Source organism: Mus caroli, chromosome 5 (genome assembly GCF_900094665.2).
Source record: "Mus caroli chromosome 5, CAROLI_EIJ_v1.1, whole genome shotgun sequence".
Lineage (NCBI taxonomy): Eukaryota > Metazoa > Chordata > Mammalia > Rodentia > Muridae > Mus > Mus caroli.
In genome coordinates, this window is record NC_034574.1 from 59,750,355 (window position 1) to 59,775,824 (window position 25,470).

At 44.0% G+C, this 25,470-nt stretch overlaps 1 protein-coding gene across 14 annotated transcripts in view; it reads right to left on the reverse strand.

Moving 5' to 3' along the window:
• Apbb2 (amyloid beta precursor protein binding family B member 2) overlaps positions 1-25,470 on the reverse strand; it is a 326,762-nt gene that overhangs the window by 137,181 nt on the left and 164,111 nt on the right. For all 14 annotated transcript variants that reach the window (XM_021162015.2, XM_029477234.1, XM_029477232.1 and 11 more), the window contains one exon: positions 15,515-16,330. In XM_021162015.2, the coding sequence (XP_021017674.1) occupies positions 15,515-16,330 (816 nt within the window). The remainder of the gene's footprint in view (positions 1-15,514; positions 16,331-25,470) is intronic.

The window sequence follows — 25,470 nt, forward strand, 5'->3', positions numbered from 1 at the left end:
AACTCAGATTCAATGATGTCTACTAGTTTTCTAAAACCCAAATCATCTAAGCAACAGATTTATAGATAAATTTATTCTTTTTTAATATGTTTTTAAAAGATTTATTTATTATTATATCTAAGTACACTGTAGCTGTCTTCAGACACACCAGAAGAGGGCGTCAGATCTCATCACAGATGGTTGTTTGTGAGCCACCATGTGGTTGCTGGGTTTTGAACTCACGACCTTAGGAAGAGCAGTCAGTGCTCTTAACCGCTGAGCCACCTCTCCAGCCCCGATAAATTTATTCTTAAGTACACTTTTTTTTTTTGTTGCCTACTTTATAAGGTTGGAATGTGGTCAGAATAAGAAACACATTTTCCTATCATGATCCAGGAAAATGCACAAGTATTTACCCAAGTGTAAAAATGTTTCATAAAATACTTAGCTTGAAGCCGCCACTTTGTATCTCTGCTTCCAGTTAAGTCATGTGGGCAGCCCAAGAAAGGAGTTTGCTTTTTATGTGACAGTGCCAAGGAGCTTCAGTCATAACCACTGGCAGGGAGGATGGGTGGATGGGTGAATATGTGGGAGGGAGGGAGAGAGGAAGGGAGGGAGGGAGGGAAGGAGGGAGGGAGGGAAGGAGGGTATGCTCAGCATTTCCATACACTACCATCTCAACTCGTTCAGACTTAACAGCTGCAGGAAATTCATGGAGGAAAAGCTTCACCCAGATGGCATCCAGACCAAACATGCCTTTAGACAGAAAATGGGTGTGGGTCCAAGTGTGCCCATATGCGCCAAGGAACACAAATTAAATACGTGGCATATGTCACCTCAAGTGACTCCACCATTTTAGCAGTGGTTTCTTACTGGTGCATTCCACACTGCATGGCATGGCTTCCTCTCCTAGAACAAAGACCCTGGGACTCAGGCCACGAAGGCGCAAGACGTATTCATGAAAATAAATATTTGAAGAAAAAGAAAGCAAGAAACCCTAGGGAAGCGCCATCAATCCACCTCTCCCCTTCCTAGCTCTATAACTGAACACTAAGCCCTACAGACGTGTCCCTTCATCCACTAAGGACAGTGTACATTCAGTTCAACTCGCAGTCCTTGTCATGTCAAAGGGAATTCTGTAAGACTCTCATTTGCTCCCTGCCTTCCTTGTCCCAGTCACTTGTTCATTAATGTTGGTCACAACCTCAACAAACTTCATCTTATAAATGGTACCCGCGAGGCTGAGGATGCAGCTCAGGGGCAGAGCTCTGGCCTAGCACACACTGGCTTTGATCCCTCTCATCATAAAGTCAAAGCACAACAATCAAAGACACGAACAAAGTGGGCACCTTTTCTCACAAACATCCATAAAGGTGAGTTCACGTAGGCAGCAGCCAGTCTGGCTTCCATGTATCTATCAACCACCTCCTTCACAATTAGGACCCGGAGACTCCCCTCTGCAAGCAGAATGTTGGGAGCCTATCGATCACAAGATTCTTCTTTTCTACCTATGTACCTAACGAGAGGAAAGACTTTCTTCATCTCCTTCTACTGAGATTATTTATTACCCAGCCATACTGAGGGTAAGGACCAGGAAAGGCAGCTCAGTGATGTAAGCACATGGACAACGAGTGCAAGCCCTCGGTTTGAATCAGTCCCAGGGATGGAGGGTGTGAGAGATGTCACGTCTCTGTATATAGCCAGCTATCTAAAGGCTAGAACTGGGGTAGCAGATAAGAGAACTGAGCTGCCTTGAAGCATGCCAAACATTAAAGAAATTTATTCTTAAAAAGTCTCTTTTCTCAATACACTGAATTTTAGAAAACAAGTATCCATAAAAATTAACTTGCGATAGTGACATTAGTGGCTTTCTTACTTTTTAAATGAGCAATGGTATAAATATCAGTTTTAATTTCTAGTAATAAATATTGATAGATAAAATCTGCATATACAAAACTCGAGGATACAACGGGATCTCCAAGACTGAAGTGTCGGGGACAAACACTATCATTCTGGCAGCCCCTACAAGCCACCACGAGGTTCTGCTGGCGTTCTGAGTTCTGACTCAGCAAGATGAAACTTTTTACATTTTTCTTCTTTTCTGGTCTTCTATTTCAGGTGCTGGTGAGAACTGAGTCCACCTTACAAAGCGTTCTGGGCGTCATTATTCTTTCTTTGAATGCCCCCTTCCCAGTTTGCCACACAACTGAATGCTGGCCAAGTGGCTGATCATCATACCTAGCTCAAAGGGCATGGTGCATACATTCTTAGGCTTACACTAGCTCTCTCTTCCTCTTTTGCTCCCTCTTTCTCTCCTTCCCTTTCTCCTCTCCCTTCCTCCCTCTCCCTTCCACTTGAATCTATAAACTTCTCACTAAAACTGAAAAAAAAAAAAAACCCAAAAAACCCAAAGGCATTAACGGTCTCCAATCTGACTTCTAACCTATCTATTGACCATTTTAACTTTTACTTCCCTAAACCTCATTTATATTCAATTTTTTTTGATTCACCATGAATCCAATAAGTAATTATTTCTCTGGAACTTCGTGATCCTTTTCTGCTCTGTTTACTTACTGATTGACCCAAATCTACCCTGGTAGCATTACTGAGGTTTTGAAGTGAATGTATTTGTTTTCAAACTATTTTGAATACAGGCATATTCCAGGTACTCTTTATTCTAGGTGCTAGAAAAAACGCAAGCAAGATCCTTATTACTACAGCTTACAGTGCTGTCTCACTGCTCACCAGACATTGTAAGGGTCAAAGTTAACCAGTAAGCCCTACTTGCCTAAGGACAGATAACTTCCTGGAATGCTGGGGTCTGTAGTGCTTGTGAGATAAGAAGCCAGACTTCTTCACTCCCCTAAACAACTTTGACCCAACTGCATCGAATGTGCTTGATCACATGTAGGCAGGAGATATGTAGGCGGGAGTGTACTGGCTAGTTTTGTGTCAACTTGACACAGCTGGAGTTATCACAGAGAAAGGAGCTTCAGTTGAGGAAATGCCTCCATGAGATACAACTGTAAGGCATTTTCTCAATTAGTGATCAAGGGGGAAAGGCCCCTTGTGGGTAGGACCATATCTGAGCTGGTAGTCTTGGGTTCTATAAGAGAGCAGGCTGAGCAAGCCAGGAGAAGCAAGCCAGTAAGTAACATCCCTCCATGGCCTCTACATCAGCTCCTGCTTCCTCCAGCTTCCTTCCAGTCCTGATTTCCTTGGTGATAAAAAGCAGTATGGAATTGTAAGCTGAATAAACCCTTTCCTCCCTTGCTTCTTGGTCATGATGTTTGTGCAGGAATAGAAACCCTGACTAAGACAAGGAGATATGTAGGCGGGAAATATGTCAAGGATGAATGCTTGTCCCATTGGACCTGATGGGAAATACAGTGGTCTTATGGGTTTGCTTTTATAAACCTATTCAACGTGTGACTGGATGCCATTTTCTGCGAACCCCAGAATGGACCTGACCAGTATTTAATTAAAGCTCGCTTCAAGTTTAACAAAGTATCAGTATTCATTAAGAATACAATTTCCGGCTAGACACGATGACATAAACCTTTAATCCCAACATTCAGAAGGCAGAAGCTGGCAGATCTTTGTACTATAGTTCAAGGACAGTTAGGTCTACATATAGCAAGTTCAAGGCTAAAAAGTCACAACCAACAAAACAAAATAAAGTCATTAAGATTTCACGTTAAAAAGTTAAAGTCTTTTGATGATGCTGTTGTTTGTTTTTGTACTTGTCTCAGGCCCCGGTCTAGACTCACTGAATCAGTACCTGTGTTTCTATGAGATCCACAAGAGATTTTCCAGCACAGAAGGTTGAAAAGCAAAGGGCTTATGAATCTCCCTAACTAATGGCAACATCTAGGAAGCTAACCAGTTGCCATGAGGTGGCCAGTATTTAGTATGAGATCACAGCTTACTCATGGTGCGAATCATTCATCCATACAAGCATAATGATATGAACACATTTCCAGGGATTAAAAGCAAAACAACAGCAGGGTCATGGATGTAACATAGTAGAGGATCAACTGCCTGCCAAGGCACACCCTCGGCGGCGGCAGTAGCAACAACAACAACAGGTGCCTGCCAAGGGACACCCTCCGCCACTATACGACAACAATAGCAGGACCATGGATGTAACATAGTAGAGGATCAACTGCCTGTCAAGGAACACCCTCAGCAATAGCAACAACAACAGGTGCCTGCCAAGGGACACCCTCAGCCACAATACAACAACAACAGCAGGACTGTGCATGTAACATAGTAGAGGACCAACTGCCTGCCAAGGGACACCCTCAGCCACAATACAACAACAACAGCAGGACTGTGCATGTAACATAGTAGAGGACCAACTGCCTGCCAAGGGACACCCTCAGCCACAATACAACAACAACAGCAGGACTGTGCATGTAACATAGTAGAGGACCAACTGCCTGCCAAGGGACACCCTCAGCCACAATACAACAACAACAGCAGGACTGTGCATGTAACATAGTAGCGGAGCATGGGTCTGTCAAGGGATACCGTGGTTTCAATCCTCAGCACTGTCAAAACAAAAACAAGCAAAATACAAAAGGGATAAGAGGGGGTGTTTGGGGTGGAATATGATCAAATCACAGGCACATGTAAAAATGTCGCATTATGCATGTAATGAACACAGGCTAATAAACTTTTAAAAAGTAAAATAAAACAAACCTAGTCTAGACTCTGATGAATTTTTTTTCCATTTCTTAGCATAAATACAGTAACAGCCAATATTTCCAGACAATGCTTTCTATTTTAAAACTTTTCCATTACATTCACTGTGTGTATTAACTCTGCGTGCACACATGCATGTGTGTATGTTCCAAGGTGCACATGTCAGGTCAGAGGACAGCTTGTAGCAGTTAGCTCCTTTCTTCCACTATGTGGGTCCCAGAAGATTGGGCATGCGCTGCCAGGCTTCTCACAGCACAGTGAGGATGCTTTCTGTAGACTCGGAATTGTGCTGAGGGGCTGTCGGCAGTCTTACAAGGTGGATTACCGTGACGACCACTTTCATTTTACAGCTAAGGAGTCCTCAGGCACTGGGGGCTGGATAGCAAAGAGAAAGTGACGAAACAGCAATGCGGCAGATCTGACCCTGAACCTAAGTGACAGATGCTTTACAAGAGCGCCTTCTAAGGAAGGCGCAGGTTAGCTCCCTGAAGGGAGGACAGTGCCTTCATCCTGCGTCCTTGAAGAGCAATAGGCTCTTCTGACCCTGTAGATAGGCACTGTCTAAAAACACATGAACATATTATAGCCACCCCACTATCCTTACTAAAAGCACCATGAAAATATTTGTTTGTTTGTTTATTTGTTTATTATTTATTCATTCACCACCAATTCAACATTATCCACTAAAGAGACAAGGACGCGGAGGTGAAAGAGCTTCTCTTTGAGTTATGATACATGGAGTCCATTCTCTGATTTGGCACCTTGCTCAACAGTACACGAGAGAGAAAAACAAACAGGCAACCGAGGGCAGGAGAATGACTAAAGGATGAAAGCCATCCTGAAATCCTCGGGTTGATGCTCGTTCTGGGGAGAGGGGCAAGTGAGGACACCCTGTGAAGTTCCTTTCCATCTCGGGGGCTTGGAAAGGAAAGTTAAAGGTTCCCCCTAAAAAGAGCCAAGCCAAGTCACTGAGAAGTGTTTCTATCAGCTTCTGTTAGAAAGACGTGACCATCCCCCGCCCCTTGAACTTCCTATTACACCTCCAACCGGTCTGTTCCCCATGACTTCAAGCTGGGAATCATCTTGGATTTTAGTTTCTGACAGTTCCACTTAAAAAAAAAAATGGCCACACTTTCTTCTAGAACATTCTGAGAAAGGTTCTATTTTTTTTTTAATTTTTTTTATTTTTTTTTAAAGATTTATTTATTTTATTTTATGTGAGTACACTGTAGCTGTCTTCAGATACTCCAGAAGAGGGCATCAGATCTTGTTACAGATGGTTGTGGGCCACCATGTGGTTGCTGGGATTTGAACTCAGAACCTTGGGAAGAGCAGTCGGTGCTCTTAACCACTGAGCCATCTCACCAGCCCCGAGAAAGGTTCTATTAATGCCTTTATGTCCACTAGGGGTTAAATAGCTATCATGGGTCAGGGGTCTCATATAGTTTCTATAGTCATTTGTAAGAGGCACACTATCCTGGTAGTCAATGACAGAGCTAAATCAATTTCCTCAAAGAGCAACCGATAGGCAAAAGGATCAAATACCCCGGGTGAGCCAACTCAGTTCTATATGAAGTGTATATGAAGAACTTGCCAAGTAACACCGAAGGAAAAAAAATCAACTAGCAATGCCCCCAAGAACACTAGCGGAAACTCTTCAGAAGATCCCATGGTGTCATATTCAAGAGAAACTGACGAAAGCCAAACAAAGAGAAAATAACGAACGCTCACACACAGACAAGTTCGGCTCTCTTTTAGGTAGGTACTCACCACCAGTTAGGGTGTTCTTGTTCTCTCACCGTGTGCCTCCGGATGCAAACCATGTAACATTTTCTAATAGTCAAATAATTTGACTGTTTGCCAGTCATTTCTGAACATAAAGCTTTGAATTCATCGCTTTTCATTCAAAGGTTCTAATAGGAATGCACAATACATAAATTACACGGTTTGGGTTCTGGGGTGGAGCTCATGGAGGGCTCATGCTAAGCATGCACAAAGCCCAGGGTTCAACTCTTAGCACTGAACAAGCGAGCAAGCACACAGAGACTGGGAGTGAGAGGTAATTGGTAACTACCCATACAATAGCCCGCACGATCTGAGTGTATATGAACAGAGTCAGCCTCAAGGTACGGAATGTCTGAGCCACCCACATCCTAGCTTTGCAAAAGCTAGCGTGTACCCTCCTCTACCCAGATCCGCAGATGGAGAACTCTGAGAAGTCCTCAGAAGATGTCTTTGGAAATTTCAGTCGTGTTTTGCTTAACAATTCGTGTCACACTTTACGATGCAACCAGAAGGCCTGGGACTGGGGCTCAGATGCCTATGATTAAAAGAGGATGTCGCCATGATGTCACTGGATGTGCATGCAGCTGCAAGAGCAAAGATCAATGTTAGCTTGCTTTTTTCTAGTATAATATTCTCTCTCTCTCTCTCTCTCTCTCTCTCTCTCTCTCTCTCTGTGTGTGTGTGTGTGTGTGTGTGACCTGAAGCAGAGGACACCAAGCTTGACAAATGTTGTGACAATGCAGAGGGAGGGCCCTACCCCAAAGGCACTCTTGTCTGCCATTTACACTCTGGGCTGTGAGCTTTCTTAATTTACAAGAAAAGCAAGTGGCCCATGTTTTTATGTAAAATTTCTCAATGGAACAAACAGAACTTGTCAATATTTTGTCTTCTAAAGATTTCTTTTAATATTTTATATGTATGATTGTTTATATGCATGTCTGTTTGGACACTATATTCATGGAATTGAATTACAGATGGGTGCAGGTTGCCACGTGGGTGCTGGGAGCTAGACCCAGGTACTCTTCAAGGGCAGCAATTGTTCTGTACCACTGAGGCACCACTCCAGCTCCTGACTCAGGATTTTCTACAACACCATCTATGGAGCATCATAGTTTGGAGCTGCCTTTCTTTCTAAAGTGTCCCAGGTACATCAGGAGTACAGGACGAGAGGCAGGAAACACTCACATAGGCACACAAACACATTTTTAGAGGGTCTTACTATGTGGTTGCAGTTGGCCTTGAACTCACTATGTAGACATGGCTGATCTGAAACTCACAGAGATCTGCCTGCTTCAGACCCCTGTGTGCTGGAACTAATTAAAACAATGTTGTACCACACCTGCCTGAAATATGTTTTTGGTGTAAAAATTTCAAAGACTAAATCGGGCAAAATTTTCTTCCTGAATTTCAAGTGGGTGGCTGAGGTAAGATAAGAATATTTTCATTCATTTTACCCTGGAGGTAATAAAATCTAATTCAGAAAATATAAAATCTACCCCAGAATCCAGTATGTCTCAACTATTTTAGTAACATCTCACATCCCTTCCCCAGTTGGGTCTCCTGTCGCACCATTGGGTTCTCAAGTGAGGAGACTAACGGAAGGAAGGCTAGTGAGTCACCACAAGGAAGATTCCAGTGACTAAAGGAGGGCAAATGAGTTGAAAACTGCACTTTTCTGATCTTCTGGATTTTTGTTTGTTTTGTTTTTTGTTCTTGTTGTTTTTTAAGGGAAAATTACAAATGAATTATTAAAAGGCAGTCTGAGATAAGATGAACATTTAGAAGAGATGTCTAAAAGTCTGAGAGCCATGCATTTCTCCACAGCTTCAGTGCCAGTGGCCCCGTTGACAGATTAGGTTTATGCCTGGCTATGGCCTCCATCTGACTATTCACAGTGACAAAACCAAACACTATGCATGCAAATGAGTTCTTCTTTGTCCCCGGGTAGGATGAACTTTAAGTCCAGGCAAAAGGTGACAAGCAATGGCTCCTGTCCTTGGCTCTGACTCCTCTGACTGATAGACCTATGGGCTCTGATAGGAAGGCTGTGGTAGATCAAGGTATCGATTCCAAACTCATCCTCCCTGGAGCCTCCAATATGAGTAAGAATCTTGCCCAAGTGCTCTCAACAATTCTGTTACACAGGCTGTGCTCACTTGTCCCGTGGATGCGTGTATGTGGTAAACCTCAGAGAGCAAGTACAACTGTCATGAGCCAGCCACATCCATCCAACTAGCAAACAGGTATTCTATGTGGAGCCTCTTACAATGTACGGTCAAGTGCCTTGGGAGAGCCTCATGTATGCATTGTGGAGGCCTGTCTCTTGCTTTCATGGAGTTTGAATCTAAGAGGCAATGTAAGAGCTGGGCAGCAAATGATGGGAGGAGCATGGTAACACACTTGGAAAGGTTGGGGGCTGGGATACAGAGGCCGGATCTCCTAAACGTTTCGCAGAGGAGCCACAGCCTTTGAGTCGAATCTTAATTGACTGTAGGTATGGATATATCCACTAAGACATCATTTCCATTTTCCAGATTCTTTTGATGACTGGCACATATCCAGTAAGCAGGATAATGTCAGAGGGATACATTCTACATGCCTAAATCCCAAGACTATGGCACAATGGAAGTTCTGAGCATTGTGTCCAAAGACCTGGCTTCAAATGCTAGCACAGCCACCTATGTTTGACAAGAACAGGACTGGACACACTTTCCTGATAGCCTCAGTCATTCCGATATCATTCAGCAGGAGGCAGTGTGATCTGTTAAGTTATAAAATATATAGACAATACCAGGATCAGATATTGAATAAAAACATGACATCAGATGGGCCGGCCATTCAACACAGGTTTACGTGGGGATATGCAGATGACCTCCATGTTTATTTGATTTATCATGACTTACTTACCAAGCTCACCTGTATTCCAGGTACTGACAACACACAGACCAAGATGGACTGATGCCTTTCAGGTTTACAAAGACTAAGATCAGCTCACTCTACGGGTAACTCACAAGTTAAAAAGTAAACTTTTGGCGGCTAAAGCCCAGTGGTTGAGAGCTAATGCTGAGTGTTGCTCTTGCTGAGGAAACTAGTTCAGCTCCCAGCACCCATGGCAGGCAGCTCCTGCCTCCATGGGCAGCCGTCCTTCCCTCCCCCTACCCCCACCCCAGTCCAGCATGCACATATGCCTTCACAGACACCCATACACATAAATCAAACTTGTAAAGATATTCACAAGGTAAATTTAACTCTTATATCCCACCACTGTGCTGATAAAGAGCACCAATAATAGATTTTACATTTGATAAGCCTTCGCCTCCGCCTCCGCTGCATCCTAGCCCAAGGATGCCTCTTTCTATATGTTCCCTTTTTCTCCTTAACAGCAGGTCTATGCAAAAGCTGTGATCACCCCATGCTTCAGCCCTACACGGGGTATATCTGGAAAACGATGGAGGGAAGCTGACCCTGGGGCTCATGCTCTCTACCAGCTAATGGAGTACTGCAACCACAGCCAAACCCTCTGAGCTCTGCTAGTTCTGTGTATCCTGGCTTCATGCACCTTAGCAGTGGGTTTAAAGAGCTATTATGTATGTTCCATCTGGGACTGCAGCTATAATTTAGCCGTAGAGACAGGTGCTTAGCTTGTGCAAGGTTTGGTTGTGGGGTGGGGGTCCAGGGCACATGGGATGGTTAACAGATATTCATATTCTATGTCTCCCAAATCTATGAGGCTCATACACATCTTAAGTTACAGCTCTGTGTCCTGGAAGTGTCTAAATGAGGCGCCTAACAGAACGCCAAGCAATCTACAGAGAGACTACACAGAGTCTGAGCAGCGTGCATTTATCTGACTCATCCTATCTACCTGGAGCCATGGAGGGAAACAGACCTACGACAGAATTCTAACCAGATCCAAAGCCCTCACTTTAACAGACCCAGACAATGCAATCCTTTGTTCTAGAACCAGGGTCAAGGCACACTAACTTTCCCAAAGCCCCGGAAAAGCTCAGTAATAACAGAAATGCTTTTCTTTCTGCAAGCAGCTTCTTGTTTTCTCAAAGGACAAATGATGCAGGAAGAAAAGGCAGCAACATACTGTACACATGATCGATCAAGCAAAAATGTCACTGCAAATCTAGAGGGGACAATTCAGAAAGAAAGAAGAATACAGAGTGGTCAGTCCCAGGGTTAGGCAATGCATTTTACTTTATAAACAGCACTCTAACTCAGAGAGGATGCCCTAAGGGACATACGAGGCTCTTCCATTTTTCCTAGGCTCCCCAAAGCACAGGTCAAGATCCAAAGACAACTATATTGTAACTTAGTCATAAAACACACACCACTGTGATATCTGTGTACTTAACACAAGCCAAACCAATGTGTCAGTGCACACTTTTTACACACAACTAGGGCACTACATGCCGATGTCTTAAGAGTCTTCACTATCATTTTTTGTTTTCTTTCAACAGGAAGTATTCACATTTATCATTATTATCTTGAGTAAACAGACCACATAAAACATATAGTAATTTTGCCTTTACTAGAGAAACATGAAGTTCGTCATTTAAACTTGTGATCGTTTTAAGCACTAACAGTATCGCTTCATCAAAGATGCTAATGCTGAAGTCTCGCTTCATTTCACTGTTTCAGGTTCACTTCTAGAAACTCTCACGGAAAGGAGAGAGTGTCCACTTCAGAAGGAGTCTACAAACTGGCTCTAAGGCAGTTCTAAGAGGGTTCCCCAAATTATTAATAGCACTAGATTGATTGTTGGGAATTGAACTCGGGACCTCTGGAAGAGCAATCAGTACTCTTAATTGCTGAGCCATCTCTCCAGCCCAATTTGTAGTTCTTAAAAAGGTTATTTATTCTAGAACAAAGACCAAAGTGTGGACACTTTGCCCCTTCTTAGAATTGGGAACAAAATACCCATGGAAGGAGTTACAGAGACAAAGTTTGGAGCTAAGACAAAAGGATGGACCATCTAGGACTGCCACACCCGGGGATCCATCCCATAATCAGCTTCCAAACGCTGACACCATTGCATATACTAGCAAGATTTTGCTGAAAGGACCCAGATATAGCTGTCTCTTGTGAGACTATGCCGGGGCCTAGCAAACACAGAAGTGGATGCTCACAGTCAGCTATTGGATGGAACACAGGGCCCCCAATGGAGGAGCTAGAGAAAGTACCCAAGGAGCTAAAGGGATCAGCTACCCTATAGGTAGAACAACAATATGAACTAACCAGTACCCCCTGGAGCTCGTGTCTCTAGCTGCACATGTATCAGAAGATGGCCTAGTTGGCCATCATTGGGAAGAGAGGCCCCTTGGTCTTGCAAACTTTATATGCCTCAGTACAGGGGAATGCCTGAGGGCCAAGAAATGGGAGTGGGGGGAGGGTATGGGGGACTTTTGGGATAGCATTTGAAATGTAAATGAAGAAATGGTTATTTATTTTCCTTTTTAAAAACTGTGTTTGGGTGTTTTGTCTGTATCTACTTCTGTACACACATGCATGCAGTGACCACAGAGGCCAGCCAGAAAAGGCCATGGGGTCACTTGCAAGCTGTATTACAGACAGCTATGAATGTCTATGTAGGTGCTGGGGACGGAACCAAGGTCCTCTGGAAGAACAGCCAGGGCTCTTATTGCTCAGTCAGTTCTCCAGCCTTGGCTTATAGTACTTCATTGTTTGTATGTCTGTTTGTTTGACATAATCCTGAATAACATCTACCATATTCTCCTGACTCCCTCTGATGTAAAATGTCTACTGTAAGTAACTCATTATACAGTGAAGAAGTCAGAACACCTAATGTTAGGGTCCTCCCTGTTTCTCACTTCACTGAACAGTCTAGAAGACCAACTGCGAGAGGGAAAACCAAACACACCTCGCCAGGTCAGAAACTGCCAATCCACCCACATGACAGGCCAAGTACTGAGCTGAACCTGAAATGGAAGAGGGTGTGGGGCGAATATGTAGGCTTCAGAGCACAGAAGCCCCACCACGTCCTCTTGGCAAAGAGATGAAAGATATTTCAGTTATCACAAATAGGTGAGGTAAGAATTAAACATGGCCCTCATCACAGGTCCTGACACTTACAATCAATACACAAAAGGGCAGAATTATGCTAAGAGTCCATTGATGAGGAAACCTTGAAAATATCTCGCTGAACTTGTCCATGGTAGTTCAGCACATAAGACTGACGCTGGGACTGGGGAGACGCTTGGTGGGGAAAGCATTTGTTTTGTGACACAAAGACCTAAGTTCAGATCCCTAGAACCAAGTAAAAAGCTGGGTATGACTGCACACTGGGGTGAGAAACAGGTGACTTCCTGGAGCCCACGGGACAGCCAGTCTAGCCAATGTGAAGGCAAGGCTCAGCAAGAGACCCTGTTTCTAACTAACTAACTAACTAACTCAGCCAGTCAGCCAGCAGTGGAAAGCCAGCAAATGGCTCAGCAAGTAAAGATCCTTACTGCCAAGCTTCAGGATCTGAGTTCAATACCCAGGCCTAACGGCAAGAGAGAACCCATGCCTACAAGCTGTCCTCTTATCTCCATGCAGGTACTGTGGCATGCAACATGAATGTATACACCAGTGTACATACACAAACAATCATAAATAAATAGTCAAATATATATTTTTTTTCTTAAGCAGTTCAGAGCAATAGAAGACACGTGACACTTGTGTGTACAACACACAGATGTATGTACTCCTATGCATACAAATGCTTCCCTACACAAATCCACACCAAAAAAAAAAAAAAAGTAACAATTTAAAACTCTTTAACTTGGCTGATGGAAATAACAGTATTGCAATGAATACTCATGTGCAACAAAACAAAACAAAAGCAAACAAAAAACAAAACAAAACAACAACTAACTACAACAAAACCAGAGAAAAAGTCACTAGAATAGAAAAATGGGCTGAATCCTAAACTACCTCCCTCGCTCCCTCCTGTACTTTTTGCTATGCTGAGAACCAAACCCAGAGCCTTGTGTACGAGATAAGTAGGTACCACTGAGCTACCTCTTAGTATAGAAAATACATTCTTTAAAAAGCGAAGCATCACCACTCTAATCTGAAAAAATGTTGTTTTTAACTTCTTACATGGAATTTTTATAAACAAAATTTTAAGAGCAGAACAACAAACCCTAGTAACAATAACCCAGTTTTAATAATGAGTAGTTTATTTATTTCTGTGGGGATTTTAAAATCCCCATCATAGTGCCCATTCCACCTCAAGTATTGCTTATATATAGTTATCTCTTGGTGTCTGCAGGGAAATTGGTTCCAGGACCTCCACAGACACCAAGATTAGAGGCTTCGTACAACAATGTGATGCACATATACGTAAATTATTATTCTACTATTTTAGAACACAGTGACAGGAAGAGCCCAAGCATGTGTGGTAAAGATGCCATTTTACCCCAAATATTTTCAATCCACAGTTAGTTGAATCCACAGCTGTGGAACCAATAGCCATGCAAGGTCATCTGTATCATTTAGATTATGTCATTACATACATTATTTATATTTCTAAGAGGTAAGGTCTCTAACAATATCCCCCAAATTTGACAAAATTAAAAAAAATGATTATAAATGTAGCCACATGCCTAAAATGTTTTCCAGAGGGAAGACTCTCCCCACGAGGTGATCATCACTAAGGGAAAGGGGCTAGAGTAGGGGTCAGGCTTCAACTTTTCACTTGCCATTTTCTAGTTCATTTAAATTGAACTATAGCAGACACCATACCTGCAAGAACAGCAGAAAGGCTATGACAAGCACAGAAAGGTCTTGAGTCTGGCTGGATGTTCAAGGACCAGTTTGAACAGATTCAGCCACTAGCAGGTGACAATGCCCATCAGGTACAGGACAGGAATTCTCTAAATGGGTAAAAAGTCACAGAGCGCTGTGGCCACAATGACATTACTAAACATGATTATGGCACCGACTACGTACAGGGCCAGACAATGAAAATATGAAGTCATTTGCTCAGTCCCCCTCCTGCCAGAGCCAGTCCCAGCAGGCTGACGAAAGAAACAGGGTTTACAGACACTTCAAACCACGCCTTTTTCCTCCGTCTTTTGAGAAAGTCAATTAACTCTCTCCTCTTTTTAAAATGTACTTCTTGTGCTTTCTCTGCCTAGTCTGTAGGAAAATGTCATTTCGCTCCCTGGTGGGCCATCTGGTCTACCTGACTCTGTGAGCTGCCAGTGCAGATGCTGGGCCACATGTGTGGATGTTATTTACACTGAATTCATTCAGCATAAAGGATCCTAGAGCTTACAATGTTCTGATTGGTTGAGTGGGAACTCTGAGAACATGAGGTGGAAGAAGGACTGTGTTTCAGGATTCTTCTCAATTCTGTCACCCAGTCCTGACAGCTACAGACACAGACAGAAAGAAGTACCGATAGCAGAATCACCAAGACGACTTAACGTCCTGAACTTTTAAATATATTTGAGAGTATCACTTTTCACTTCAAATATTGCTTGAACAGGCTAATAAAATATTCCCCGGTAAAGGTCAAAGATAATGTCTTTAAAGACCTGACTTTTAATGTTCTGAACTTTTTAAGTTTTCATAGGTTTGAACATGAGAAAGTTCTAAGAATTTCAAAATAGTTGGTTCCTTTAGTTAAATTATAGCCTGCCCTTGGCAACTATTTTTTTTTTTTTCTTTTATAAGTGCGGTTAACAAAACTTGATGCTTCTAGTCACAACACCCCAAACCAATTCTCCCAAGTGCTAGCAGTCAAGTGTCTACATCAGAGAGGACAATTTGCCATACTTGCAACCAACAGATACTTCTTCTGCAAAAATGTGTACCAGAACAACTTACAGATGACCCAAAATGAAGCCAACCCACCACGGGGTGCTTAAGAAGCCTAATGACAGTTTCCACACACTGCCTGACTTCACTCATGTGTTCCTCTAGCTGGAGACAACTATTTTCAGCCAGGAGAGATTTACTCCACTGCTGGTTAAGAACTCCAATGGAAAAGTACCAGGTGGGGTTGTCCTGTTCCCAGGGTTACCTGTTTCATCTGGGGAGCTGGGGGAGGCACTGTCTTGGGACAGCGTCGTCCAGCTGGATTCCTCGTCACTTGGTGCCAGGTTCTGGATCCGATGGAGGGCACAGTCGGTTTTGGCTCCTGTTTTAGGGTGGTCTTTCTTGGTCTCTGGGCTGGACGATACTGTGGCTACTTGGCCATCCTCTGGGCTGGACTGGGGTTTGTTTGGTTTCTGTGGCAGCAAGTCACCATTCCCAATGACTACTGGGGCCTGGCCTGGGCCAGGCTGGGCTTTCTCCTCTCCAACCCCTTGGCAGGGGCCCAGGTTCTGCCCTAGCTCTCTAGCCGAGGTTTCCAGGTCTGCATAGTAATTGAGGAAGCTCTTAGTTCTCCTGGGCTGGGAGGGCAAAATCTCACAGCCTGAGGACTCCTGTGGGTGGGGATCTTTAACCTCCAGCTTCTCGGAGGTTAGGTTGATGACGGCTGCAGGACTGAGGTTCTTGTTGGGGTCCTGCTGCCCCTGTTCTGCAGCCTTGCGGAGCTGGTTCTCCCCATTTTTAACCAGCTTGATGTTGGCAGAGCCGTTTCCCAGCAGGGGCTGTACAGCTGGATCCGAGAGGCCCATAGCCGCCTGAATATTAGTCAGTGCATATTTTTTCCTGCATTTGGGGGGTGTGCTGTTCTTGGCATCTGAGTGTTTGATCTCTGCATTTAATAGTTCATTGTGGGAGGAACGGAGATTGAGGGTATTCGGTGGTGTGGCTGGGCTGTTCCGGTTTGCAATGTCTGTGGTTCCGCTGCTGGCCATAAACACTGCCAAGGTGCCAACACCTGAGTCAGCTGTAGGGAACAGAAAGGAAATGGGTTGTAAGGCACAGGTCATGACCAAACCCTTAGCGTACAGAGTAAGTGACCACTGCTAACAGAAGATTGTAAGAACAAATGCTTCTGTCAATGAGACCTCCCTATAGAAATGACCCACACTTCATGAATTCATATGTTAAACAGAAGCAAAAAATGGCTTTATTGTGGAAACTTAAAAGCTAATTTACCCAGAGGTTAAGAAGTTGTAAGGTCAACATTTTACTTAGCATCAAGAACTTGATTTTCCACATTTGTGTTTGAGCATTTTCATCTGGTCAGGAAGTCTTTAATCGCCACAACTTTGAACACTATTCTCTTTCCAAACTGCAACCTCACATCTTTAGTTTAAACCTGTCTTTCCTTTTGTCAGCACCCTTATCAACAACAAAATTGCTCTGATATTCCTTATGAGTTTCAGGATTCTTAATTAGCCGAAAAGGTCATTGTTTAATGATGGCTTCCCCCAGTTATGTTTGAGATTGTATTTTGAATACCCGGAAAACCAAACTTCCATTAGAATGTGCTCATGTCTTTGTGAACGTCTTTGATTTGGGCGTAGTGCTACTACTTGAAGAATTAAAAAAAAAAAAAAAAGCTTTGAATAAATGGCTTCATTTCTCAAGAACACAAACAAGCACACATATACATTCACACATTCACACACAAACAAAACTATTACTAGAGATGCAGCCCCAGGCTGTAGGCAACAAGTTAGAGCCCCAAAGGAGTTTGAATGTATTCTACTGAATTAAAATAAAACACAGGCTTGGCTGTTGGCAGTCATCATGTGCCCTTGCCAAAAAAAAAAAAAAATGCCTAGGAAATGAACTGACAGTTGCATTTATCTCAAACATTCTTTGTACCATCAGAGATTTATTTCCTAAATCTCCTGCTAGAAAGAAAGAAAGGATTCTCAGGCTGCTGTCTGTGTGCAATGGCTTCCTTCTTATCTGATTCTTGACCATCCAGGCCCATGTGATCTCCGCAGCAGTAGCAGAGGGACCAAGCACAGCTTCTCTCATTCTTTAAATTGTATTCTGGCTGCACACCCCCCACACACACTTCCCCACCCCCTCACCCCGTCCTGGGTAAACAAGGATCCTCACAGAGGAATGAGCAAGAATATCCCTGTGGTGGGGAGCTGAGAGGCATGTTTGTATCATCAGAATGCATAGGCTTGGCCATTTTAGAAAGAGCTGTCACAGCTTCTAGTACCCATTCACTGCAGGCATTCCTTAGTAACAGGTACTCACGTGGCCCACAAGACAGTCAAGGGCTGTAACGCCCAGTGGTCAGGCTTTTGATCCCCACCTTGAAGGCTAGTATTTATAAAGATCACTGCCTACATAGGCAGCATTCCAATCGTGAGCTCTGGTGTCTTCTTTTAAAGCAATAAAAATTACAGTGCTTTTTCCTTTTAAACAATATTCTGTCAATTAATTTTTACACTCTAAAAATGACAGACTATGGACCCACCACCCCCAAAGTTTTTCTCAAGACTTATCTATGGCATAGAGAGTTACTGTTATTCTCTTGGGTATTTACAGGAACAATTCAAGAAAGTGGAAGCTAGGTGGTTTCTCAAAAGGCACGGTGGAAGTTTCTATGAGGATGTTTTACAATGTTAGGTACTGCACCCTGATAATGTTATTAGGAAAACACTCTAGTCTACTTTCACTCATAGCCAAAAATGTTTATAGACAGAAGACAGGCAGCTTAAGGACTCCTTGCTGAAATGTCAATATTCAGAAGTTGGAAGGTGTGTCTGAGAATATGCCTCCTCTCCCAGTTCCCCAACTGACTGCCTACCCCAACCCACTCACTGGCAAAACAGAAAGGTTGGCTTTGGAACTAAGCACACTGGCTAAGCCCTAGAGGTGGAAGATTGCTTCTGAGAGTTAGTGCGCCAACTAGGACAGATTATGAAATAGCTTAAGGCTACCAAAGTTCTGGAAAGCATGGGGCTATGGGAAAGATGTTTCCAAAATGAGAGGTGATGAAGTTAAGGTCACAGACCCCAATGCTAGTGGTGCAAACGATAACGATCTACCCAGGCTTCTTGCACGCTGAGTCTAGGACAAATTACTTCTCTGAAAAATGAGTTCAATATGCCTGGTTGATAGAGGATTCTGATGACCAGCTGCAGGGGGTCCAGCATAGTACCTAACAATACACCTGCGCTCCCCCCATTTCTGTGTTTTTGAGTTCTAGGTGGTAGAAGTAATTCTTACTGCAGATTCATGGAGAGTGAGTAGGTAAGAAAGGGAATAAGAAGCTGGGTCTACAAGGGCTTCATTATAGGCCAACATCCAGAAAATTCCAAAGGTTGCTACAACAGAGAAGCAAAGACAATGAAGAGAGGACAGAAGGGTTGAGAAAGGTCACTTAAAGTCTGGCTGCCTTCCAGTTCTCATCCCATCCCTCTTGACCAGGCCATATGGATGAGGAGGTAGGTGCTCATCAGCCACAGGATTTAGGGGCAAGACTGAGTTGAATCCAGTGACCTAAACAATGTGCTGACTTCCACCTTATCTGCCCTGGAGCAAGGACACGAGTGGGTAGAAAGTGACCTGTAAGACGTGTCATGAAGAATCATGTGGGAAAAGACACCAGCTAGAAGACAGGTGGGGTCAAAGAAGCAATGGGGCTCTTGGTCGTGTCTCACTGTTTAGAGGATATAAGAGCAGAAGTCATGGGGGTGGCTGGCAAGATAGAACAGCATTTGCTAAGAAGTTCAGTCCAGGTGATAAGAGAAGAGATGGGCACAGTGGGCCTTCCCCAACGAGGTGCATACATGAGAGAGGAGGGGAGAAGGAGATACACACAGAGGGAAATGGCCTCTGGGATCCGGGGTGGGACAAAGTCACAAGAGGGTAAAGAACTGGAGGAAGAAAAGGTCACAGGATTGAAAGTATAAGGAACAAAGGGACAAAGAAGATTTCTCTACCTCCTAAAAGAACCCCAGCAATTTGGACGCCTTTAGGCCAGAGCCCGGACTGTGAGGGTGAAATGTTCTGTGGATGGCTTTTAGGCAGAGCTAAGGCTCAGGAGCACTGGAGTCGGAAGGCCAAAGGTCTGAAAGAATGGACTGTCCACACCTGACACGCCAAGGCCAGAAGTGAGCAATGCTCTGACTGAACATGTTCCTGGCCTCCTTCCCCGTCAGCAAACTCCACTCTTCTGAGTCATGGTAGACACTGCCTCTTTGTAAAGATCTCTCTCCACTCCAGGCAGACTCCAGGGCTCCTGGCCACTACTCCTTGCATCTTTAGGAAAACATCTCTAGTACACTTTAGTGAGGAAAATTGACGTTCTCTGTCAGTAGAAATGAAATGCTGACATGCCCTCTCTTGCACTATAATCTCGGCTTCTTTTGATCTCTCTACTCACCCAGTTTCAAATGTTCACCTTTATCCTGCTCTATGTCCTACTAGGCTGAGGCGTCTGCAACCAACATGGCACTATATAGCAACAGATGTCTGTCTGTAGGGTAGGTAGTAAATAATCACTAAGTGTTTCATTAACATCTCAAGAAATAACATTTCAGCCAACTGTGATAGGACATGCCTACAATCCAACACTTCAAGGGATGAGGCAGGAGGATTGTCACGAGTTTGCGAGCAGCATGACATATATGGTGAGAGTCACATATAGATTACTTACAGCCTGCCTTACAGCCTGGGTTACTTACAGCCTGTCTTAACACCTACCATCCTAAATAAAAGTCCAGGCAGCCTGTTACTACTGTTCAGTTAACAGAAGATTCATTTCTTTTCTGGAAACGGGGATCAGTGGTCATTATCTCAGCTTTACCCACACACAGAAACTGAGCAGGAGTTAAATGAAGCCCTTCAATCTAGTATCTAGGTCAATCTGTCTTGCTTCTCCAGTCTTAGCTCAAGGAAATTCTTACTGAAATCTGTCATGACTCCAGAGACTAAGAGAGCTGCAGGTAGATGCTTTGGGACAGAGCTGGCTGCTGTATTTCTCTCTCAAACGTGACTGGTTCTTACAAGGCAGCCTACTAAACCTTGCACCTCCATGTCCAGTGGAGGAGCCCCGAAGACCTGGCCAAAACTCTGCTGCACATCCATGAATGTTCTGATTGTTTCTGTGACATCTGCCATCCAACTCTGGGCCTTCCTCTAATCTTTGCCTTTAACACAACTAGCACCTGCACCTTTAGTAAAAAGGAAGGAAAGAGAATTAAGTAGACTAGGAAAGCGCATCATACCACTTTAGTACGTTTGGAGAAAATGGATATTCTCTCTCTATAAAAATGAAAGGATGAGCCGGGAGTGGTGGCGCAAGCCTTTAATCCCAGCACTTGGGAGGCAGAGGCAGGAGGATTTCTGAGTTCGAGGCCAGCCTGGTCTACAAAGTGAGTTCCAGGACAGCCAGGTCTATACAGAGAAACCCTGTCTCAAAAAACCAAAAAAAAGGAAAAAAAAAAAAGAAAGGATGGCATGTCCTCTCTTGAACTATAATTTCGGCTTCTTTCGGTTTCTCTTATCAATGTTTAGGACTCTTCAGCCTATCGTTCTCAACACTGGAGCCATGCTCAGACTACAATCAATAGCTTGTGACTTTAATCAACTCCATGTTAGTATTTATTTCTTATATTTTCAGAAAGGGTCTCACGGGGAGCCCAGAATGGTCGTGCACTTGTTCTGCAGTCAAGGATAACCTTAAACTGTGAGCCACCCACCTCTACCTAAGTGATGGGACAAGGAATTTACCATCATGCCCTGCTCTGCCTCCTTCTCCTCCATTTTTTTTTTCATATTACCAGAATTTCCTTTTTATAAAGTCTGGCATACTCGTGAATGTATTTTCTCACTCATTAAGTATTTATCAAGCATCTACTAGTCAGCAGATTCTTCAAGTTCAGGAAAAGCAACAGTAGACTGGGTATGCACAGCTGGTGAGGGATGAACACACAATGCCAGTGGCCACAAGGACGGGCCTTCCACCCTGAGAGGGAATTCCGTTGGGATCCGTGACTAGCTAGCATACCCACCATGGCTCTCTAATCATACTGTCCAGTCAGTTAAGAATGCAATTGACAGAAATAATATTATAGTCAGTTTGACAAAATCTAAAATCAGCTAAGAGACCTCTGTTCAGATCTGTAAGAGACTTTCCCAGGTTGTGTAGGCAGGGAAACCTGCATAAATATGGTGGCCATATTCAGTCACCATTCCAGGGCCTGGGGCCCTGGACTGAACAGAGAGAATGGGAGTGGACATCAACATTCAGGTCTCTCTCCATTTCTGGGCGGGCTATGCCCCCTGCAGGGATGGATCTCGGCCCTCATACTGAGAGCCAGAGGAAATCCTTCATTCCCTCCCCTGTTTTAGGTATTTTATCACAACCCACCGAAAGTAATACAAAGTACCTACTACCAAGGCCCAACATTAATTCAAGGGGATCAATTTCTATCTCAGAGATACAAGCAGTTCAGACTTAAGAGAGTGACAAAAACAAGTGTCAGATTCTCCTGGGTCCCTGAGGAATACCTGTTACCTTTGACACACGCCTGTTAATACCCTCTTGCTCTTTCTTGGGGAGGAGAGCCTCCTTGGCACCCCACTCCCTCTCATCCACTTAACCTTTCCCCCACTACTCGGCTTCAGCCTTAAGGTAACAGTGAAGAAAACTGACTGAGGAATGTTCACCTCCTGGCTCTTAGGATTAGTGGTCCAGCACAAATGTTGTAAGCTTGTATCTCTTATTTGTGTATGGGGGGGGGGGGGGGGGGGNTGTATGGGGGGGGGGGGGGGGGGGGGGCGGGTACACAACCAGTCAGAGCAACAGATCTCCACGATTCTGGTGGCTAATTAAGGTTTAGCTTAAGGACCCACACAAAGTTAATCGTAAGACTCAACTGCAGCGGTTAGAAGAAAGGAAGCAACCGTGTGACAGAGCACACCTATAATCCCAGCACTCAGGAGGCTAAGGCAGGAGAACAGCCACCAGTTAGAAGGCAGTCTGGGCTCAACAGCGGAACTTCTGTCTCACACAACAGGGAAGGGGGAGAAGGGAAGGCCCCTTCCTTCCTAACACACACACACACACACACACACACACACACACACACACACACACACACCCCAGGAAGGGAAGCAACCTGCCTGCCTATCACTCCCTGATTAAATGTGTTAGATTTAACAAATAAGAAGGCAGACCCAAAAGAGGGACAGAAGACAATGCCCAGATCCCTGCGATCGACTGAGTCTGATATCCCTGGGCTTCTCAGGCCAGCAGCACGCTGATGTATCTAGTTATCTTGCTTAAGTCTTGAACTTTTTGGTGACCACAATAGCTTCTGCTAAAACAAACATATCTTTTGTATAAAGCCCATCAAGACTAAGTAAACCAGAGCCTTTTTAATCCCATAAAGACAGCTCCCTCCACCCGATGATAAGGGGACCCAGCAGGTATAGCCATGCCAGCTTTCCTCTAACCCAGGGATCTAACGCATGAAGACCTGGGTTGGATCCCACAGCGAGAAGTGGCTGCCCATGATTCTTTTCTTTCTGAAGACCTCTAGTCTCCATCTACGATAACAAGCTCCCCTTTCTTCATACAGAGAAAGACTGCTCTTTCTCTCACCTATGATATGGGGTGGGGGTAAACACAGACGCAGAGGAGCACCGTGTACCCCACACTGGAAGAAAACACGCACATTTAATTCATTTTTTTTCTCTGCCACAAGATTTTATTCCCACTGAGAAATTAAGAGCACAAGGGAATGTTGCCTTTTGAACTACACCTCAAAGTATGAAGGAAATGAAATGAACTCAAGCTTCCCACCCCGCTCTTCCTTTTAGGGAGGGAGAGGCAAAATAAAGCGGTTTCCTGGTATTCTCTACAAAACCAAACCCTCACTATGCCAGGGTGGTAAGAGGTCCTCTGTGGACAGAGGCCAAAGTTCCGAGAAGCCAAGCTGAGCCACAGGTTCAGGGAGAGGGCAGGGTTAGTTAGTACCATGGCTACTCTAGAGACGGGAAAGCGACATCCCAGACTGATTCCCTGGGTCCTGAAGGCTGATTCAGCTCCTCTGCCTTACCCACCTGAGGGTTTCCTGTGCCCTTTGCACCCAAACTGCTCGAGGGTTAGCTCTGTTCAGCAATTCAAGGGAATTTTTTTCACATTTTTTTCCCACATTTTTTATTAGATATTTTCTTTATATACATTTCAAATTTCAAATGCTATCCCCAAAGTTCCCTGTACCCTCCCCCCTGTCCTGCTCCCCTACCCACCCACTACCGCTTCTTGGTTCTGGCATTCCCCTGTACTGGGGGGGGGGCATATAAAGTTTGCAATATCAAGGGGCCTCTCTTCCCAGTAAGAGATTAGAGACACTTGGGAAACAGAGGAAGAAACCGAGACCTTAATTAGCACAGGTTAGTTATCAACAAGTAATAATTTTAAACAGTATGTCTGGCACAGTGAACATGCATAACTTCTACTTGTCAGTTATGAAAATGAATATGGTGTGATTTTTAAAGCTCGACATAATTTGGACAGTGAGAGAGGAAATTATTGCACAGACTCTTGGTGTCTGGAGTGGGCAAAGGGTCTTATCAAAACATGGTATTTGAGATGAATATACAAGTTTAGAGAAGGGACAGCTGGATTAGATTGAGGGATGGCAGGAAGCCACCAGTGGCCAAGAAGAAAAATATCACACCGTGCGGTTGTGCTAAGTGGCTACTTGGGAAATACAATTCGGAACAAGTGCATCTCAGTGAGAATTAGAAAATGATACAGATGTGATCCTGATCCCAAGGATATTTTTCTTTGTCCGTCTTAAGGCTACGTCCATGCTTTGGAAAAGCCTGTGTGTCTTTTAGAGATGAATCTATTTTTAATGAAACCCTAGACTTCCACGGTTACGCCTGAAGAACACAGTGGATACGCAAGCGTGGGAATGCTGATAGGTGATGTGATTGGAGAAAGCAGACGTGCTGAAAAGGAATGGTGCACGCTTTCTTGAGCAACCGATCCGCTGGCTCTCGAGCCAATTCGAAACGGAAATAACATTAAGAAAAAGCAAACAGGGAAATCTGTGAAGCAGGAAGATCACTTTACTTTGTTGTGCCCTGAGACCTGCTCAGAGGACACTTCGGAGCTCAGCCTACAAGAACAAAGAGGAATTTTCTAGACGGATGACCATACAAAACCTAGAAGGTTTGCTTTGAAAAGCTTGCCTTTGATCCCAGCTCCCTGGAGCTGGAAGGTGGGATTGAAGGCAGACTTCATCCCGGATGGATGCCAGACAGATCACCCCTCACCAGTTGCCATGGTGAGTTTCTGGGGTTGGAGTATGGAGCTGAGAACAAGCTACACCATGGAAATAAGACTCTTGACTTTCTTGTAAATTTTGGTACCTGCTACATCAACACCCAACAGTATCAGCTTTCTTTTAAAAATTAAGGTTGATAACTGTTTCTGTACCTTATTGTGGTGGCCTGAATAAGGATCCACAGGATTCTATCTTTGATTCTATCTTAGTCATCAGGGAGTGGCACTACTTGAGAAGGTTTAAGAGGTGTGGCCTTGTTGGAGGAACTGTGTCACTGAGGGGTAGAACTTGGTAGTTTCAAAGCCCAAGCTAGGTTCAGTGGCTCTCTCTTTCTCTTCCTGCTGCCTGTGGATCTGGATATTGAACTCTCAGCTACTTCTCCAGCAGCATGCCCGCCTGTGTGCTACCATGCTCCCCGCCATAATAATGGATAATGGACTAAACCCGTGAAACTGTAAGCCAGTCCCAATTAAATGCCTTTTTAAAAGTAAGAGTTGCTGTGGTAACGGTGTCTCTTCATAGGAATAAAACAGTGACTAAGACACATATATAGCCATCAACAAATAAAGCAAGTTCAGACACTTCAGAAAGATAAACGTATCTAAATAAAGAAATACAAAAACAGGAGAAAATTTCTAGAGATGAATGACTGCTCTCCTTCCATTTAGATCTATTTTATTTCATTGACACAAAAGATTCCTAAAAGGAAATATTCTCCGTACTTAAAACTGATTATTGATTAAGCGAGCTAGTGGGTTTCTTAAATGTATTTTCAGGCACATGGGGAGGGAACCTATGTAACTCT